Consider the following 20,858-nt stretch of genomic DNA (forward strand, 5'->3'; position numbering starts at 1 on the left):
ACACGCAAAAGGGTTAATAAAAGGTTTATTTACAAGAGAAAAGGAAATAAGGAAAATGTACAACTCAGGGAGAAAATAGGGAAATAAAGTCTTTAATGCGTCCTACCCGATCCGACGACCTGGAAACCCCAAAGTCACTCTCAGAGCTAGACGGACGCCGCGAGCTGGCCGAGGGCCCCAAAATGGAGAGAGCCCCCAAAGCCCACGTGTCTGCCTTTTGTATCCACCTGGCTGCTTAACCCCACCCTCAGGTCCCAGCCACCTTCCCTTTGGTGGTGATGGGATTTGGAGTTCCCAGTGTCTTTGGCTTTGACCTGGGGTGGGGGTGGAGTCCACAAAGCCTGTATGGAATTTGCTTTGGGACTGCCTTTTCCCCCTAACAATTCCCCCCTTTCACTTTTTGCCACCATTTCCATGGTGATGAAGATCAAATATATGGAGGTTGGGATGCAGTCTCAGATGAACGTTTTGTCAGGTTCCAGTGTGAAAGAAAACCAGTCTCTCCAGGTATTTGTCCATTGTGGAAAGCAAAAGTCCTCCACTCCAGGAAAAAATAGTTCATCAGTTTAAGCCAAAAAAAAATCTGGAGGCGTTAGCCAAAACAAGTCAGCAGATATGTAAAAATTTCAGGAAAAAAAAAATCTTAAAATGGTTCAACTGATGTAAAAACACAAATTTTCTCAACCTTGATCCCAAACTTTTAACAGCAAAGCAAAAGTTTGCAAACTAGATCTACTTTTAAACCATTTTTCTATTTTTGCATAAAATCACAGAGTAGAAATAACTAACAGCAATTTTAGCTGGCTTTGTTGAAATATTCCATACAGGATCAGAGCGAACCGTTGGCATCTGGTCGATGCAGGCTTCAGGTATAAAGTTGGTCTCATCAGACTCCACCTGGGCTTTCCTCTTCTCGAGGGTACCAGGGCATTTTCGTTGGCCGGGTTGTCCAGTCCTGCCAATGGAGGCAAGCTTCCTCACCTTCTTTGGAGGTCTCTGGAACCCTATAAACAAGGCAAACAGGTTCTCCTCTTCTTGGTTCAGCTCTTTTTCAACTTTCTGGAAGAACTCCACACAAAGCCACACAATCAAACTCACGTCCAATTTTCGTTAAAACAGACAAAATCCCTATGGAAGTTATGCAAAAACAGACTCTGAAATAAGTAGCAAAAATTACTACCACTATTTGTATGTTGTGTTGGTATCAAGGGGAGAGAAAATGTGACAAGTTAGCTTTGCTGGAAAAAAATTACAACCTTTCTGCAGATCCTGGTTAGTCAAAACAAAACAAAACAAAACAAAAATTTCGTGGATTCAGGACAGAATGCATAAAAAAAAAAGTTCCAGTATTATGTCAAAGAAACCTTAGTAAATGTCAGGTGTATTTACAGGTCTATTGAGTCCTTTGTAAGAAAGTTTTACTCTCAACAGTTCCATCAATAGGAATCTGTTGAGACCTTTTGTCCCTATATTTCCGAAAACAATTTCTGTAGGTGTGAAACAATTGAATTATACAATATTACAAGGTGACAATCACCATTGACAATTTACACACATACCAGATACTACTGTTAACATTTTGTACATACCAAAGTTTTACCATTTTCCCAAGTGACAATGTTTCCCTTCCAGTTTTACTTCATTAGGTAAAAGCCAAATAGAACAAATTCATGTAATGCTTTCCCAGGAGGAAAAGGAGAAACTTCGTGGAGTGTCTCAGGAGCTCTACTGAGGTTCCACAAAATTTCCTTGCATCAGTCAAATGACAGGCCACCAAATTTGTACTTGAATTTAGATTTCTGGGAAGCTTTGCCATAGATATCAGAAAATTAACAGAAACAACAATATTCAATCTCTATGAAGGCACCGGCTTAGTTCAGTAGCACAATGTTGACAATCAAACCTTTTCCCCCTAACAATTTTATTAAATTAATATTAAAAATTATAGAGAAATAGTATTTTGTGTTTCCTAGGCACTAAAAAATTTTACTTTTTAAATTTTTTTTTTAATTTGGAATCTAGGTGGTGTATGTTTCAAGGTAGAAGCCAGTGCGCTGGTAGTACTTTGCCTTCCTTCCTCAGTTGTGGGGTAGCTGAAAATAGACAAAACAGTAAAAAGTGAGGCAAAAATGTTTATGAAACCTCTCAATTTTTTGGCAGTTAAAATACTTGCAGAGACAGAATATAAACAAAATAATGTTTTCATCTGCTCATTTCTTATTCACTCTTCACAATTCATTTAAAGTTCTTGCTCTCTCTCTCTCTCTCTCTTTGGTAGTTATGTGGAAGAAGGTATTCAATCAGGAGAAAGTTTGGGTAGTAGAATTTCAAATTTTGGTTTCTACAACTGTAGCTGTAGAGACTGAACTCAAGTGGATCAAGGAATGTATGAGCCTCATACTCAGATACATACACATGGGCATGTTTTCTTGTAAAAGAGAGTAAGTCCTAATTCAGCAAAGTTTTGAGGATTTATTTATAATGACCAAAAATGTCTGAAAAGAGGTCTGTGGGGCAAAGCATGTGTGTGCACAGTTATCATTCGACATGGTTAATTGCCTTCTCCTCCTCCTGCGTCTTGTTTTCCTGTTTTTCTTTCTAACTCTGACTACTTCAGCTTCTATGCAGGCTCTGTCAACACTCAGATTCGGACTGTGTATTGCAGACAAGTGCATGTGCAGAGGGAAGGCCAGAGAAAAGGAAGAAAAAAGTTAACTTCCCTGAAAAGATTTCTCAGTGGAACTTTGTTGTTTGGTCTATGTGTTTAGGAATTCCTAACATTCAAGGCCACATTCCAAAACCATTTGAAATGGGGTTTGGATTATCTGTTGTTATATTTGTATTGACCTTCATTTCAGGTGCAAATGTGGCTTTCATTTTTCTTTTGTGGAGATGCCTAAAAAAAAAAAAAACAAGGACTATAATATGTCTTCTTCTGGGCAGAAGGTTGTGGAGATCCCAGTCCACATTGATTCACTGTATAATATTGGTCAACTTAAGCTCTCAAGCATCCCAACTGCCTATTATTATAGTAATCTAAATGGAATAGATTGAAATTGCAGATCCCTTTCACTTTGATTCAGTGATTAGAAGGGCCATCTGGAAATTTGATAAGGTTATTTCAGTAGAGGATTTGAAACTGAAATACGTATTTCCTGAGAAAAGAGGAGGAGGCTTTGAATGTAGATTTCATATTTGGGCAGCGTAGCTAGAAAAAGGAGAGGAATATGACAATAGTTGTAGGCAGCGGGTTTAAGAGAAATTTTTAAAAATAGCAAAAGAGCTTTGGGTTTTTGAAGGCATAAAAGAAGGGGCCAAAGAAAAGGGAGCGTTTGAAATGTTGATTTGGATAATGGGTCAAATAAGATCTTGGTGGAGTTTGAGAGATGCAAGAAAGGAGTTACCCTGCTACCTATGGGATGGGCACAAAAAGATGAAAGGCTGAGCAAAAGAATGTCCACTTTGGTATGGTAGAGAATTCCTTCCATTCCAGTAAAAATAAAAAGTGAACTTTTGCCAAGAGTTGGAAGGACAGGAGAAGGAGTTTAAGAAAAGAGAATCTTTGGAAGGGTCAGTCAGCTAGGAGCTCAGTGAGAGGTGAATGATGGGGATACCCATTTGAATTTTGATAGTAGATTGAAAGTTAACCTTTTCAGTTTGTTTTATTTTACGGTTTTAAAATTGGTGATTTTTGTTTCCCAACAACTCTGGGTATCAGTTGCTCTGTACCTTGCTTCGTGCTTCCCCTTTTTTTGACTTGAGACCATATTTCTCAAAAAGCTCCTTATAAATAAATTTTGAAAAAACCCTGTAATTTGGGCTTATAGAAGATAATGTAATTAAAAGACAATTGATTTTAAGTGGATATTCTATTAAGCACTGTGTTGTAATTTTTATATTTAAAATATGATTTAATGTTACATTATGAATGAGGCATTTTGAATTTTTTCATTTAACAAATGATGTGGTGTGATTAGAAAAAAGTGAATATTTTCAAAACTTTTTTGTTTTGAAGTCACTTCTTTTGGAGATTTTAAATAGTTCATCTTTTTACTATCTACTCCTTGTACCTTGAGAAAATGAAGAAACCCACTGTAGCTGCTATTTCAACCATTGCTGGAGCATAGAACAGGTTTGAGATGAAAGCAGCTCTAACTTGCTAGGACCCATGTGATTGCAGAGGCACATATTGAGCAGTTTTAAAATAACAGACATTAATCTTGGCAGTTCCTTTATAAAAGTTTTATTTATGAGATTATGTGTAGTCTAGTTACTGAATAATATATTTTCAAAAGCACTCATTTCTTTTAAGAGAACCTTATATATTGTTTATTTTTTAGAAATGTCATTTACGGGCCTCCCCGGTGGCACAGCGGTTGAGTGCTGGGTTGCGAAGCTGCCCGCAGCCTCTGCAGCACCGGTTCGATCCCCGGCCACTGGAGGAGGGTCCCACATGGCGCGCAGACCTCTCCTGCCTCCTGCTGCTCCCCTCAGCAGTGCAGTGTACTTCAGTCCTTCTGCCTGCTCTGCTCCCCGCTCTGGCTCTGGTGAATTCTCTTACCCTCCCGCGCTTCTGGCTGTACCCAGTGCTTGTATAAATAAATAAATAAATAAATAAATAAATCTTTAAAAAAAAAAAAAGAAATGTCATTTACTTTAAACATTTCTATGTTGGAATAGGTAATATATTCGCATGGCTCAAATTTCAAAAATAATATTAGAAGAATGCTTATTGAAGAGTTGTCCTTGGTCCAAATCCCCCAATTTGTCTCCTCCACAGGAAACAGTTATTTTTAGTTAAAAAAAAAAGTATATTTCTGGAGTTATTTTAATCATATACAATCAGATACATTTATATGTTCCTCAGCCAACTTGCATTTCCAACAGAAATAGTATCATACTATACCTGTGTATTTCTTTATTCCTTGTATTGATGCCCCATAACTTGTCTCCAGATTGATGAAAATTTAGAGAATTCCCATCTTTTACTATTATAAACAGCTATAAATTTGTACAAAATGTATAAATTTGTACATATATTACTTTGCATATCTAATAAGATTGCTTAATTTACTTTAAATTAATTACATAAAATGAACAAGACACTTTGACCTTTGAAATAATAAATACACTTTTAGGAATGAATATAGATTAAAGTGCAGACTGAAATTTTAAGAAATTATAAGAAATTTAATCAGATAAAGCAATATATTGAGCTGGTAAAAATCATCTTGAATTTATAGGCTTTAATGTGTGTGTTCTTTATGGACTTATATTTCAATAATTCTTATGTTTTTTTCTGTTTAACCAGTGGTCCTATGTATATATCTAGATATGTATCTAAATAGATATATATATATATATATATATATAGATAGATAATGATATTGGTACAATTAAGGGGAGGGATAAGGACATTGGTGGCTATAATCAGTGTTTCCTACTTTTATATTTGGAAAAAAAATTCTTATTAGAAACTCTCAGTTTACTTGTTGTGCACAGTACTTTATGTTAAAACTCTGCATGGTACCATCAGAGCCCACAGTGAATCATAACTTAAGCGTTAGTATCTGAAAATCCTTAGAGTAGCCACATCCTAAAGGTGTTGAGATAACTTTTGTTTCTTAAACTGTTGACTTAGTAGTGACAACCCAGACTGAGCAATTAATTGCCTGGTGGTGGTGTCAGAGTACAGACTTCCGGGCCCCACCCCAGATGTATTGTCTAAGAGTCAGGAACAATTTATGATTAACTAATAGAGAAGTCATTTGGAAATTAGTAAGGATGTCAGGGAGCAGAGGGGCAGAGGTGTTGTGAATAGTTTGAAGGTGGTGGCTTTGCTACCAAATTGCTTCTTCTGAAGATCCTCCCACAAACCTAGTACCAGATCAGTGGTTTCTGTTGTCCTTGAAATGTTAACTCAGCCCTGACCCAGAGACGCAGAATTTCAGATTAGAGAGGCACTGTAATCTTTTTAAGAAGCTGAGCTTGCTTCAAGCTTTATTAACTTAGTTCATGATTATCTAAAATAGTCTTAGTCTTGTTTACCATAGATAGCTCTGCTTATGTTAGTCCTGAAATAGTGAAGGCAAATATAGTCAGGCTTATTACCATTTGATATTAGGGAAGCTACTTCAGTGTCCCATAGATATGGCAAATCCTACAGACCTATAAACTGAACTTGTCCTCTTGCCCCAGATCTAATCATCTTTTCATTCTTTCAAGTACTAGGCATTTTAGGCACTGATTATCTCTAGATGAAAAAAACAAGACATGTTCTCTGTCTTAAGACTTTAAATACAGAGGGAATCCACTGAAAGGCTTTCCACTTTGTAAGTATCATCACTGTGTGTAGAATGGCTAGCAATGTATCAAGGAGGATGATTGGAGAAATCAAAGATTGAGGTAATGGTGGCAGTGGTGAGTGAGAGAAGTGGTGGGCAGATGAAACACAGGTTTGAATTAGAAACAGTGGCATGTGGTGGTAATTGGCTGAACGTGGGGCCTAGGAGAAGTAGTTGCCAAAGATGACCCCCAGTTTTCTAACTCCAGCACCAGCATAAGTCTGGGGCCATGTAGCTATACAGACACGTTGAAATCCAGCATGGGGAACAGGTTTGGATTATATTACATATATAGGTATGCCAATTTCTATTTATCTATTCATCAGATGATGGACATTTGGACTGTTGATACTTTCTGGCTATCATGATTAATACTATGAACATTTATGTATAAGTTTTTGTGTAGACATATGTCTACATTTTTCTTTGCTATATACCCAGGAGTGGAATTGCTGAATCTGTGGTAACTCTGTCTAACTGTCAAACTATTGTCCAAAGTTGGCCGCACTTATATTCTCCCCAGTAGCCTATGAAGATTTCAATTCTCTGCGTCCTCACCAACACAATACTGTCTTTTTATTGTAGTCATTCTAGTGGGTTTGAAGAGATACCTCATTGTAGTTTTGCATTTCCTAATAACTAATATTTGTTAAGCATCTTTCAGGTGCTTATCAACCATTTGTATATTTTCTTCAGAGAATTATCTTATTTAAATGTTTTGTCCACTTTTAATTGGATTTTTTAAATTAAATTTCAAGATTTCTTTGTCCATGCTGAAAGCAAATCCCTTCCCAGACATGATTTGCAAACACTTTCGTCTTGTTAGTTGTCTTTTCACTTTTTTGATGGTTTCAGTCTATGTACATTTTAAATTTTGATCGAGTTAATATATCATTTTTCTTTTATTATTTGTGCTTTTGTGTCATGTCTATAATTGCTTAACTCTGGTGTAATATCTTCAGCCTCCCTTTTCCCTTGAACTTTTCTTCATTCTCAAGGTAGCCATGGGGTCATTGTGATTTATTTGAGGACCTGTTCACTTGCTATAGTGCCAGCTCCAGACTTCCAAAGTCAGATCCATAGGTCCAATAAGTCAAATTGCATATGTGCTTGGAGATGGGGGTGACTATATGTCCTGCCAGTACTGAAGAGAATTTTCTAAAACTGTTAATCTGGTGAATAAAGGCTTTTTAAATGTAGATTCACTTTGTTACTAAATGTTCAAGGAACACCATCTAAATGAACCATGTCCTGGAATCTTAGACTGAGGTTTAAATTTGTATGTATTAGGACATGTGACAAGGGGGAACATTTGAGGGAAATCTACCAGTGTGGAATGATAACTGGAAGATTCATAACAACTACATCTGCTATGTGAGTTTTTCAAAATGCTACAACTATAGTAGTCTTTTTTGTTTATTTCACATTTTGGAATATAGGCTGTGGTGGTTTCTGCTTTTCCTGCTTTTCCTCTTAGTGCCAGTTTAAGGAATTGCTAATTGTCCATTCTTGCTGGAAAGTACTGATTTCCATTTGAATATAACAGTCCTTTTGCTAAAACTTTCCTATGGTTGATTGGAGCAAATACAAGAAGCCCTCTGTTTGTGGACTGAATGTTCAGCCAGCCATGACGTAGTGACTGTTATCAATGAAGCTTATTCATCACTTTCCGTGCTGGTGCATTGTACGGGACTTGCAGAGGATCCCGGAGACTTTGAATGGAGAGCTTCTCCTCTGCTTACCTCCATACACTGTTGGTATTTAGTGATTCTGTTCCCTATCTTTTCCAGACCTTGTGGATAATTAGATCTTTTTGTTTTCTGTTGACTCCCAGTAGTGTCTTGCAGATGGTAGGCACTGGTTTGAGAATTTTGTTCACTTTCTAGTAACAAAATAACAATTACTGTTCTAGGAGATAGTTTCATGGTCTCTTTTCCTATACTGTGTAGGAGATAATTTTATATTCTCTTATATGTGGGCAGTATCTTATATTGATGTCATTTTGCAACGACATAGGTAATGTTATATTTTTATAAAATAAAATAAAAAGAAGTATAAGTTGATGATCTTAGATTTAAAGCTTATTATTCTTCAAGTAAATTAAACTTTTTAATATTTAATCATGTATACTTGTTAAATAATTAAAGTCACAGGTCAGTTGCTAATTCACTTGTGTGATACAGTTGTAGAGACACAAAAGAGGCAATTTGTCCAAGTTTATGACCAGAATGCAGTGGAAGTTGTCATAAAATAAAGTCTGTTATATATGCTGCTAAAATCATATTCCCTGAAACATAGCAGGCACTTATGAGAGCCTGATGAAGCATAATCAGATCATCATAACAAGGACAGTGGGCCTGTCCCACAACAATAATATAAGTGGTTTTTCCCTGTGTTAGTTGTGGCTACTGGGAATAAATGTTCTTGAATTGTTTGGTTTCATCTAACAACAGGCTTACATTTTTCAAAACGTTCCATGCCAAGTGGTATTTGCTGGCCCTGCATCCCCCATGCCTGTTGCTTTATCTCAAGGGTCAATGATTTTCAGGGGCCCATTAATTCTGTGACCTTGATTCTAAGGAGAAGCAGATATCTGGATCTCCACGGAATTTACATTGAACTTGAAAGGACTACACTTTTCCCTGAAACTGGATGATTCCAGAGGAGCAGGTTCACTCATATTTTCCCTGAAGTCATTTCAGTAAATGTTCATTTCTACCAGTCAAAGACTCCCCACTTCCTCCCCTGCCCCCACTAGCCCTCCCTTTCCCCTGCACACCCACCGCTCTGCCCTTTATAGATTCCCTGATGTGTAGAATTTCCCTGGATTGAAAATGAGTCTCGCTCTGATACTTATTAAGTAAGTATCTCACTTGTGATGTGATTCAGAAATTAATTCTGGATCTTCTCTAGGGTCTCTGGGTGCCCTGGAGTTGCCCTGGGGTTATTAGTGAAAGAATATTCTTATTCCCCCTTTTATCCCATAGTGTCTAAAAACTTGCTCTGAATGCAGATTGTGGATAATAAATGTGCTGACTGCAAGTTTTGACCAATTCCTCTTCTCCATTTATATATATATATATAATTATTTAGGTTATTCCAAGACTTCATATTTGATCCCAGATACCTTCCCTATCTTTCAGCAGCACACTTATTTTATTTGTTGAACTTTGATATTTTCATGTTAGAATCCCCCATTTTACCCCAGTATCTATCTAATCCACTAATCCTTATACTTATTGAATTAAATTAATAACTATTTAACTAAAGATCAAATTGGTAAGTAAGGTGTATTATACTTTCCTACCTCTAAAACCTGTCCCTGAGCCATTTGTCTTGCCTGTTTTCCTTGACACAAGGCAAGTTCTCTTTTCCGCCCAGGTTATTCCAGTGTGTTCTTAACTGTCCCTCCATCTCTTTTCGTTTCCCTTCATCTCCACCACAGTGCTGCCAGAATAACTGTAACGAAAATTTAAACATATCCTTTTGATTATTAAAAAATGTTCAATGGTTCTCTATCGTATTTTGGCTAAAACCAAAGCTTTTAAGCTATAAAGTCATAGAAGTCTGCTAGAATCTCTGTACTCTCTTTCTTAGTATTTCTCAAAGTTTATACTCTAAGCTGGTTGCCCACTTTTTTTGAAATAAAGTTATTGATGCAATATTTTGACAAATAGTTGCTTTAAAGAAGAATGTTGACTACCGGTGACAAATGAGATGCTTTTCCTTTTTCTCGTGTGACTGACTTAGCACATGCTGGTCTCCTCTCATGAGGGCAGCCAGCCATCACATCCCTCCTAGTATCCCATTCAGTTCATCAATCAGTTGTCTTAGAATATGTATTTTCTTTTTGAAAGCTGTATTTGCCCCATTTCGGAAGCCTGAAAATTGTCCCATTTTGTGTGCTTTTGGAATACTGTTATAGTGGGAAGCACTTGAAAATCCGAGTCCAGCTGAGGCTTTGGCCCTAATTGATTGCATGACACTGGGCAGATCATATGCTTTATAAAATGTGTCCTTATTCGAAAATTCAGATTTGGTTGTTTCTAGAGTGTTGTTTTTAACTCTTCCCTTAGTCCTTGTGGCAGTGGACATTTTCTTGTTTTTGTCTTTTAGCTCTCCTGGTGACCTTTGTGTATTACATATGCATACTCTGCCAGCAACTGCCGTATTATATTGGCATTCTCTTTGCTTTTTTCCTTTACCCAGTTTACTGTTACTTCTTTTTTTTTTTAAAGATTTATTTATTTATTTATACAAGCACTGGGTATAGTCAGAAGTGCGGGAGGGTGAGAGAATTCACCAGAGCCAGAGCAGGGAACAGAACAGGCAGACTGACGAAATAACTGCTGAGGGGAGCAGTGGGCGAGGCAGGAGAGGTCTGCATGCCATGTGGGACCCTTGCCAACGGCTGGGGATAGAACCAGCGCTGCAAAGGCTGCGGGCAGCCCAGCGTTCAACCACTGCGCCACCAGGGGAGGCCCTACTGTTAAATCTTCAAAAACATTTTAATCATCTTTGTATTGGCTGCTCTTGGCCCATTGTCTCTGTTCATGCCCTGTTAATGTTGGTTGACGAGTCATTCTGAACTCTGTCCTTTGTTTTTGCCACAGAACTTGTTTAGCAGTCTGTCTACCAGGTGAGAAACCTTGCATTGGTTGCATATTTGATATCCAATTAATGTATTACAGAACTGTTTAAGGTTGTAGAAGTCACAAAGCTCAGTTAGAGTAGTGCTGAGCAGTCACATGCATGTGTACGACAGATGAAGTTGTGGTTATTCATTCATTGTTCTCCTTAGGAAGATCTCATTGATTATTAGCCTAATGAAGGATCTGGGTTAGTATTCTCTGTCTGGGCCTTCTTGGCCTCTGGCATCAGAGAGAAAGATGTGGATTCTGTGCCCACAGACAGTACAGCCCTGCAGGGCAGCCTGCCAAGAGTCTCAGTCACATGCCCCAGGAGCTGCTGCTACATTTTTTCTTCCTTGTCTTTTTCAAGGCTGCTGTTGTTGGGCTCTCTGCCTAGTGTCCCTGAATTGTAGTGCTTTTGGTTCTTTGGTTCTTTGGGTGGTGAACTCCAAACATTGTGCAGCAGTTGATGCAATCTTTATTGGGGCTGGTTTATGTCCACCGAGTAGGCCAAGCAATTTTTGACACCACACCCCCAGGCAGGACTTGCCAAAGCGGGAGCAGTGGACTTGTTCTCCTTTTGCCCCTGACCTTGCAGCCGGGACTCAGACACTGGGCCCATAGTCCTCAAACCCATAGTCTGCACCAGAATATCCCCAGCCTTGGGTATATGTTATGAGACACAGCTTGACCTCACCTTTTTCAGGAAAGGAACTCCTCATTCTGTGGGATGAACACATGAAATCACCTTCATACTTCACTTCCCTAGTTAGGCACTCCCCAGTGCACTGTTTGCAGAGCTCAGCCTTGTGCCTCTTCAAAATATCTTTCATGTACCCAAGTGTGCAGACACCGATAGGAAGGTAAGTAAAAGTTCTCTTACTTTTCCTGCTTTTGTACTGGTGGTGATGGGGTGACACTAAGCCTCTACCCCCTTGGAGGACTAGTTTTCCTGTCCACGTGTTTGTGAGATAGTTCACAAGGGTTAGAAGTTTAGTAGATGGAATGAAACTAATTAATGCTTAAGATTATTGAGCCGCTAACCTAACTTTCCTTAACAGGGTGTTCTCAGTAACAGCATGGCCAGGGAATGACCCTGTTACCCCGTGTCACCTGTTCTGAGCTGAGAAATGTGGAGAAAAGAGAAAACTGAGACTGGAGGAGAACTTAGAAAACCATCTCTTTATTTTTTGTTATCACCCTTCTTCTCCGTTTAATTCCAGTGTTTTTTTCTTCTGTGAGAAGCACTATTTTCAGACTTCATTATATTTCAATATTAGACCATCTACTTTCCAGCTATATAACATTGGGAGAATTTATTATCCTCTCAGAGCCATAGTTTCCTTCTCTGTAAAAACAGGACAATGCCTCTTATACTTACATGGCAATTTTGAACAATAAGTATCACATTTGAGAGTGCGTAGTTGGTATGGGAGACTGCTGACCCGGGGCATAGGCTGCTTGTCATCTTCCTGATAAATTGAGCACACAAAATATTACTTACTATAAATCTCTCTCTTGTACCTGTATTGAAAACTAGGAGAAAATGTTGTAAGTGGCATTAAGTAGAAATTGAGGCACTTAAAGAATATTTAGTTTAGTTCAGTGAACACATTGTATATACCTGGTGCTTGTAGTGCAGACGACAACTCCTTTGACCTCTTAGCAATCTCATGAGTAACACAGATAAGCAAACAGAGGATTTGGTAGAGCTAGAGCATGGCAGGCACTGTAGAGACGTGGCTTTTGTGCGCACAGATACCAGTTAAAGGAGGGGCAGAGGTGGCAGCAAGGCAGGGATGAGTTCTTGAAGGAATGGACTGTGGTTTACTGAAGAGGGGAAGGGCATTCCAAGCAGAGGGAACTGCATGAGAAAAGCCAAAACCTATGACATGGTACAGTGAGTGCAACTGTGAGCTCTTGAGCTTGCTTAATTGTGACGTGACCAGTTGTGGAAGGTGAAGATGTTAGTGGCAGACTCATGGAGGTCTTTTTTATTCATGCTTAGAAACTTGGTTTCTGTGTTACAGAGAATGATGTCCATCCATCCCAAGACTCTGTTCTGGGGTGTGGCATGATCGGATGGGCATTTTAGAAAATCCCTCTTGGGCCCTGGCATAGAACGTGTTGGAGGGAGACAAGATGAGGAGTGCGAGGTCGGGGTATGTGTGATAAGTTAAGAAGCTGTGGCTGGGGGCTCAGAAGAGAGATGATGAGGGTCTAAACTGAAAGAGTAAGAGTAAGTGGCAGAGGTTTAAGGAGAAGGAGACCATCTGAGCGTAGTTTAGGAGGTAACATCTGTAACCTTTTTGAAGGATGACAAGTGTCCAGGGTGAATCTCCCAGGTCCTTGTCTTGGAAATGATTTTAGAAGATTAGATTTTGAGGAAAGATGATGAATTTAGTTTTGGACAAATTGAATTTGTTCTGCCTGTAGAATGTAATCCAAGGGGAAGAAAAATCAGCACCCAATTCAATGTATTGGTCAAGTGCTTAAGGGAGGGCAGAGCCAGAAATGTGGCTTTTTACCTTCATCTTAATGGATGCTAGTAATACAGGAACAACAAGTAAAATGGCCCCTTTGTCCTTGCATTGTGACAAAGGGGCAGAAATGTGTAATATATCATTAATGAAGTTGTCATTAAAGTGTAGACTCCCCCCCCACCTCCATTCCCTTAAGATGAGAGAATATTGTTATCTCCCTTTTCTCTCTCAATTTCCATTGCACCTTTTGGTTTGGTTTGAAATATTGCTTTGAAGTTAAATAAGATTGAATTTTGAAAGGTTTTAAATTTTAATGTGATACTTTATGTAACTCCAGGCTGCAGTTTAGTGTAGCTCAATATATCTTCTGATGCCTCTGGGAGTGCTTCAAAGTAATTTTATCATCATCTCATCATCATCATCATCATCATCAATATTCATCATCATCATCATCATCATCATCATCATCATCATCATCATCATCATCATCATCATCATCATCTTTTATTAATGCTAAGCCAAAAATTTTGAGAAAATTTGGAGGAAAATCAGGGCTTCTAGGCTGTAGAAGGGATCGATGTAAAAATCTCAGCAATAGTGACTTCCTGTCCTCTCACTTGGTGGCCCTGCCTCCTCTCTCCCGGAGGCGCTGCCATTTTACAGCGGAATCCAAGTGTCACTGAGGGGCAGCATTCAGTGACAGAGCTCTTGTCACTTGGAATTTTTTGGATAACCTTCCACACTTTTATCTCTTCCCCTTACCAGTTCCTCCCCTTTCCAGCAAGGAAAGACAGGCTTCATCTTATTTCAGAGAGTCTCAGGAAATCATATTCTTGGATTTCTCATTATATTTCTTTGTGGTCTATACATATTTTCCTAAATTATCCTCTGGTCAGTATTGAGGCTTAAGGTTACTGTCCCTTCCTATCCTCTTCCATTTGATTATATTTAGAGAGTCAGCCCTCTGTCCTCACTTCCTTGGAATTATAGATTTGTCTGTTTTTCTGCTTCCCCACTCCTGCCCCCAAATTCCTTTCTACATTTTTTCTCTTTCTATCTAATAAGGTAAAAAATATTCTATTTCTAATCCCCCTTCCCCCTTCTAGATATACCTATTAAACCTCTGTTGCTTTAGCTCCAGGAACAACCACCCTTACCTTAAATACTTCTTGTACTGGGAAGCTCACAGTCTCCTATAATCCCTTTTAATTTCAGCAGTTTTAATTGTCAAAAGACCTTCTTTATGTAACAGATGATATTGTGACATATTAACCAATGTGCTCTCTGTTCCTGCTATTTCCTGCTGCCCTCTGACAGTTTTACTTTTTCTGTTTATCTGGGAAGGACAGAGACACCTCAGTACAATGCAGACAAGAGGCAAGTGTCTTGTGTTTTGAATTTTACCAATGTACAAACTCTCAGTGTGACTATAAAACTAAATTTGGAAAAGTCAGGATAAAAGATTTTTAGATTTTTAGTTCAGGAAGGAGGGTCAACTAGAGACAGAGGAGAGCCTAGAAATGGTGCATGAAAGAAACTCTGTGGATGTGTGATGAGTTGTAGAGGAGAGTGGACTGCTCCCTAAGATCTCAGAGCAAAAATGCAAGAATTAAGTTTCTGTATCTCACCTAAATAGGGGTGCACAACTGATGATATTAAGTTTAATTACAGAAAAAAATAAAAGAATTAAAGTTACACATCTTACCCATGTAATAATTTGTAGATTTGCATTTAATTTATTCTATATTGAAAGGCAGTGAGAGCCAATGGAAATTGCTTGGCAATGGAAGCCAGATTGATTTGGATTTAAATCCTGGCTTTGTGCAATAGCCTTGTTTGTTTTCCTCATTTGTACAACTGGCATAACAATGCCCATCTTGTGGGGGTGTTTTGAAGCTTAGAGGAGCTGCATATGCAGCTTCCGGAGTGGTGCCTGGCTTCTTGGAGATGCTCAAAAATACTCTTTCACTTAAATTTTTCTTAAAACTGCCTCTGAAGACTTAGAGAATATATCTGTCCATCTTTTAAGGGCTAGCCCTACAAATATCAGAAAACCAGTATTCTTAACTGTGCTTACTGTGAAATAAGCTGCCCTGATCTCACATAGTTGAGAAGCAGCATGGCACAGTATTGTGTGGCCCATTGCTTGGATTTGTGTTCCAGGGAGACCACTCAGTAGTGTAGGTAAATGACTTAATTACTCTGGACCTCAGTCTCCTCACTTGTAGAATGGGGCTATGATGATGATGATGATGATGATGATGATGATGATGATATTATTATTATCATTATTATAATGCCTGTCTTATGGGGGCTATACATGGTCTTCCTGATACATGGTAATTCATTAAGTAGATAGTAAGCACCTCATTGTGACAGAGTCAGTGTTGCAAGTTCACCTAGTTCTGTTTTTCTTCCTCTTTAGAGTTGGTCTAAGGCTGCATTTTCCTGCCTTGTTTGCAGTTAGGTTGGGGCCATGCACATATCTTAACCTTTAGACTAAAAGAGGAGCTGATAGGTGTCATTTATAAGCCAGCATCCTTTGCTTTGTGAATTGTGGCTACTAGCATGTTCCTGAATCAACCCATTTGGAAGAGAGCTTCTTGATCCATAGAGGATTCTGTGTGTGCGAGAAATAAACTTTGTGTAAAGATGCTGAGATCTGATTGTTAATTTGCTACTGCAGCATAATCTAACCTTTGTGGATTAATATAATATGGCTCTTATTATTAGTTGAATCACAAATGAAAGAAACTGTTGAGAGGTTATTTTTAATAGAGGTCTTTGAATGAAAATGTTACGAAGGAGGGTGATTTTATTTATTTAATTTTTTTGAATTTTTAAAGCTCAGAAACACGTTATTCTTATAAGTTATACATTCACTTTAATTTTTATTTTCTTATTTTCTCTTTAAATTTTATTTTTATATTCCCCATACAATTACAACCCCCTTATTTTGACCCCAAGCCCTCCATTCCCCGCCCCCCCCACCTCCCATAGAGTGTCTCTGGTTCATAGTTGTTTGTTGATTTTGATATTTTCTTTCCTATTGTTTTTCTTTTTCCTGGTCCCTTATTTAAGTTTTCTAGATTCCTGCTATGAGTGAGACCATCCGGTATTTTTCTTTTTCTTTCTGGCTTATTTTGCTGAGCATGATCCCTTCCAGCGCCATCCATGTTGCTGCAAATTGCATGTGTTTATCTTTTTTGAATGCTGAGTAATTCCATGGTGTATATTTACCATATCTTCTTGATCCAGTCATCTTTTTTTGGGCATTTGGGTTGTTTCCAAAGCTTAGCTATTGTAAATAGTGCTGCTATAAACAGAGGGGTGCAGGTGCTCTTTGGAATTGATGTTTCTGTGTCCTTTGGGTAAATACCTAGGAGTGGAATTGCTGGATCATATGGAAGCTCTATGTTTAGTAGGTCAAGAAATCTCCACACAGCTCTCCATAGTGGTTGGACCAGTTTGCACTCCCACCAACAGTGCAGAAGAGTTCCTTTTTCTCCACATCCTTCACAACATTTGTTGTTGCTAGTTTTTTTAATATGTGCCATTCTTACTGGTGTAAGATGGTATCTCATGGTAGTTTTGATTTGCATTTCCCTGATGACAAGTGATGTTGAACATTTTTTCATATGCCTGTTGGCAATTTGCATTTCCTCTTCAGAGAAGTTTCTTTTTAGCTCTTCTGCCCATTTTTTGACTGGCTTATTTTCTTTGTTTTTGTTGAGTTTTATCAGCTCTTTGTAGATTTTTGTGATCAGTCCTTTATCATTAGTGTTGTGTGCAAAAATGTTCTCCCAGTCAATGGGGTTTCTCTTTGTTTTTGTTATTGTCTCTTTTGCTGTGCAGAAGCTCTTTAATTTGATGTCGTCCCAGCTGTTGATCTTTGCCTTCACTATCACTGCTTTGGGTGATATGTCTGTAAAGATGTCTTTGAGGTGCATATCATGTAGTGTTTCACCTATATTTCCTTCTATGTATTTTATGGTTTCAGGTCTTATGTCTAGTTCTTTAATCCATTTTGAGTTGCTTTTTGTGCATGGTGTTAGGTAGTAGTCGAGCTTCATTCTTTTGCATATAGCGACCCAGTTTTCCCAGCACCATTTATTAAACAAACTTTGTTTGCTCCAGTGCATATTCTTTGCTTCTTTGTCAAAGATTAGTTGACCATACATCTGTGGGTTTGTTTCTGGATTTTCTATTCTATTCTATTGGTCTGTGTGTCTGTTCCTGTTCCAATACCATGCAGTTTTGATGATTATGGCTTTGTAGTATAGTTTGAAGTCTGGGAGTGTGATGCCTCCAGTCCCTTCTTTTCTTTTTTTCAGGAGAGCTTTGGCTATATGGGGTTTTTGGTGATTCCATATGAATTTCATCAATAATTGTTCTATTTCTTTGAAGAATGACATTGAAATTTTGATTGGAATAGCATTGAATCTGTATATTGCTTTTGGTAGGATGGCCATTTTAATAATGTTTATTCTTCCAATCCATGAGCAGGGGATGTCTTTCCATTTCTTTGAGTCTTCTATTTCTTTTTTTTTTTTTTTTTTTTTTTCCATTGTTGCAAGTAGTTTATTTTTCCAGTGGTATTACTAAAAGTTGCTATTTTAAATCATCTATCCACTAATTTAAGACAACTATGCTAGATTAAGTTGGTTTATACTAGTTTATTTAGGGGGTTCCATTTTCACTCCTCAATAGATCTTACGTATTTCTCATATGCTTCTTCACTCATTAGTTCATCTAGTTCTGAAGGGTTACTTAGTGTCATCTTGATCAGCCAACCATCTTCATAACATGATTTATTCACAAGTCCTGGATTTTCTGCAAGAGCTTCATTAATTTCAGTTACTTCTCCGGACAGAGGAGAATAGAGTTCACTAGCAGCTTTCACACTTTCCAAAGCACCAAACTCCTCTTGTTTGTTCAATTTTGTCCCAACTTCAGGCAGACTACAGTAAACAACATCTCCCAAAGCTTCCTCTGCAAAATTGCTGATTCCCACTGTTCCAATACCATTTTCTGTTGTTATCCATTCATGTTTGTCTGTGAATTTACGCACCGAGAGCTGAGCGGCGCCGGTGCGCAGCGTCCGGACGGCGCCCGCGCGCAGCCCCCAGGGCCGCGGCCAGCACGGCGCGGCGGGCGTCCAGGAGGCGCGAAGGCTGCAGGCCGCGGCCCGCCGAGTCTTCTATTTCTTTTAACAGTGTTTTTTTTTTTTTTTTTAAAGACTTTTATTGATTGATACATACAAGCACTGGGTATAGTCAGAAGCGCAGGAGGGTGAGAGCCAGAGCCAGAGCCAGAGCGGGGAGCAGAGCAGGCAGAAGGACCCACGTACACTGCTGAGGGGAGCAGCGGGCGGCAGGAGAGGTCTGCGCACCATGTGGGACCCTCCTCTGGTGGCCGGGGAGCAGCCTGGGATTGAACCGGTGCTGCAGAGGCTGCGGGCAGCTTTGCAACCCAGCGCTCAACCACTGCGCCACCAGGGAGGCCCTAACAGTGTTTTATAGTTTTCTTTGTATAGGTCCTTTATCTCTTTTGTTAGATTTATTCCCAAGTATTTGATTTTTTTTGTTTCAATAATAAAAGGGATGGTTTATTTGATTTCTTCTTCTTCAGATTTATTGTTTGTGTATAGGAAGGCTACTGACTTTTGTGTGTTGATTTTGTATCCTGCCACTTTACTGAACTGATTGATGAGTTTTATTAGTTTTTCTGTGGAGTTTTTTGGGTTCTCTATTATCATATATTATCATATCATCTGCAAATAGTGATAGGTTGACTTCTTCTTTTCCTATTTGGATTCCTTGTATGTCTTTCTCTTGTCTTATTGCTCTGGCTAGGACTTCCAGTATTATATTGAAAAGCAGTGGTGAGAGTGGACATCCTTGTCTTGTTCCAGATCTCAATGGAAATGCTTTCAGCTTTTCACCATTGAGAATGATGCTGGCTGTTGGCTTGTCATATATGGCCTTTATGATGTTGAGGTAAGTTCCTTGTATCCCAAGAATTTCAAGGGCTTTTATCATAAATGGGTGTTGCACTTTGTCGAAAGCTTTCTCGGCATCTATTGATATTATCATATGGTTTTTATATTTCTTTTTGTTGATGTGTTAGATAACGTTGATTGATTTTCGGATGTTGAATCATCCTTGTATCCCTGGAATGAATCCTACTTGGTTGTGGTGAATTATCTTATAGATACACTGTTGGATTCTGATAGCTAAAATTTTATTGAGGATTTTTGAATCAGTGTTCATTAGCGAGATTGGCCTGTAGTTTTCTTTTTTTGTGTTGTCCTTGTTCGGTTTTGGTATTAGTGGAATGTTGGCTTCATAGAACGTTTTGGTATTATCCCTTCCTTCTCAATTTTTTGGAAGAGTTTGAAGGATAGGCACTAATTAGTTTCTGAATGTTTGGTAGAATTAATTTGTAAATGCATCAGGTCCTGGGCTTTTGTTTTTGGGAAGGTTTTCTATTACCATTTCAATTTCGCTGCTTGTAATTGGTCTGTTTAGGTGTTCTATTTCTTCTTTATCTAGCTTTGGGTGATTGTAGAGTTGTAGGAATTTGTCCATCTCCTCTAAATTGTTGAACTTGTTTCCATATAACTGTTCATAGTAGTTTCTGATTATTCTTTTGATTTCTGCTGTGTCCATTGTGATTTCTCCTCTTTCATTTGTGATCCTGTTTACTTGTGCTTTCTCCCTTTTTTCTTTTGTGAGCCTGGCTAGGGGTTTGTCTATTTTATTTATTTTTTCGAAGAACCAGCTCTTGGTTTCATTGATCTTTTGGATTGTTTTTTTTTAGTTTCGATTTCATTTATTTCTGCTTTGGTTTTTATTATTTCTTTTCTTCTACTGGTTTTGGGTTTTTTTGGTTGTTCTTTTTCTAGTTCTTTGAGCTTTGAGATTAGGTTGTTTCTTTGAGTTCTTTCTTGTATCTTGATGTGAGCCTCTATTGCTATATATTTTCCTCTTACTGCTTTTGCTGCATCCCATACATTTAGGAAATTGGTGTCAGGAGGGTGATTTTATTGAGGAAACAAAAGCAGGGTTAAAGACAGATAAGTTGGTTTTTCTTTTTGAGAGGACTTTCATGTAAATTCAGGGTTGGGTACTAAAATTCTTTGTCTTTCTTTTTTTTTTCCCTATATCCTATAGTGGAGAAGTATTCGTTTTAAAGCTTCTTTTATCTTGTTAACTTCAAACAGATATATTCTGGTAATTGGTAATTTTATTAGTGAGTTTTTCAGATCCTGCATTGGGGAGCAAGTTTTATCAAATGGTATGAAGAGATGACTAAGAGTTCCAGTTTGGTTTTTGACAAAAGGAGGGCATTACATGGAAACTGAGGATGAAGCATGTTGCACTCCTAATCAGAGTCAA

The 20,858-nt window shown here is 38.3% G+C and overlaps 2 protein-coding genes and 1 long non-coding RNA gene across 4 annotated transcripts in view; 1 reads left to right on the forward strand and 2 right to left on the reverse strand.

Annotated features, from left to right (window-relative positions):
* The window catches only part of IGSF11 (immunoglobulin superfamily member 11), a 109,069-nt gene that overhangs the window by 26,299 nt on the left and 61,912 nt on the right, over positions 1 to 20,858 (forward strand). The window contains exon 1 of one of the 2 annotated variants that reach the window (XM_054700548.1): positions 14,772 to 14,835. The exons of the other annotated variant lie outside the window; for it this stretch is intronic. Within the exon in view, the coding sequence (XP_054556523.1) occupies positions 14,823 to 14,835 (13 nt within the window). The 5' untranslated portion in view covers positions 14,772 to 14,822. Of the gene's footprint in view, positions 1 to 14,771; positions 14,836 to 20,858 lie in introns of those variants that run through there. 2 annotated transcript variants of the gene reach the window in all.
* On the reverse strand, positions 1,976 to 14,706 carry LOC119257504 (uncharacterized). Its single transcript, XR_005128042.2, has 3 exons — positions 14,616 to 14,706; positions 9,652 to 9,803; positions 1,976 to 2,093 (listed from the first exon to the last, which is right to left on the reverse strand). It is a non-coding gene; the product is annotated as an uncharacterized LOC119257504 (long non-coding RNA).
* On the reverse strand, positions 18,010 to 20,835 carry LOC119258115 (glycine cleavage system H protein, mitochondrial-like). Its single transcript, XM_037526614.2, has 2 exons — positions 20,773 to 20,835; positions 18,010 to 18,658 (listed from the first exon to the last, which is right to left on the reverse strand). The coding sequence occupies exons 1-2, from the start codon at positions 20,833 to 20,835 to the stop codon at positions 18,155 to 18,157; spliced, it is 567 nt and encodes a 188-aa protein (XP_037382511.1). The 3' UTR covers positions 18,010 to 18,154.

Source organism: Talpa occidentalis, unplaced genomic scaffold, assembly GCF_014898055.3.
Source record: "Talpa occidentalis isolate TD23 unplaced genomic scaffold, MPIMG_talOcc4v2.1 talOcc4.4, whole genome shotgun sequence".
NCBI lineage: Eukaryota > Metazoa > Chordata > Mammalia > Eulipotyphla > Talpidae > Talpa > Talpa occidentalis.

Coding starts and splice junctions, on each gene's coding strand:
- LOC119258115 (XM_037526614.2), bottom strand. CDS start 20,835: ATGCTTCATCCTCAGTTTCCATGTAATGCCCTCCTTTTGTCAAAAACC. Junction 18,659..20,772: donor AAACCAAACTGGAACTCTTA/GTCATCTCTTCA, acceptor TAAAAGAAATAG/AAGACTCGGCGGGCCGCGGC.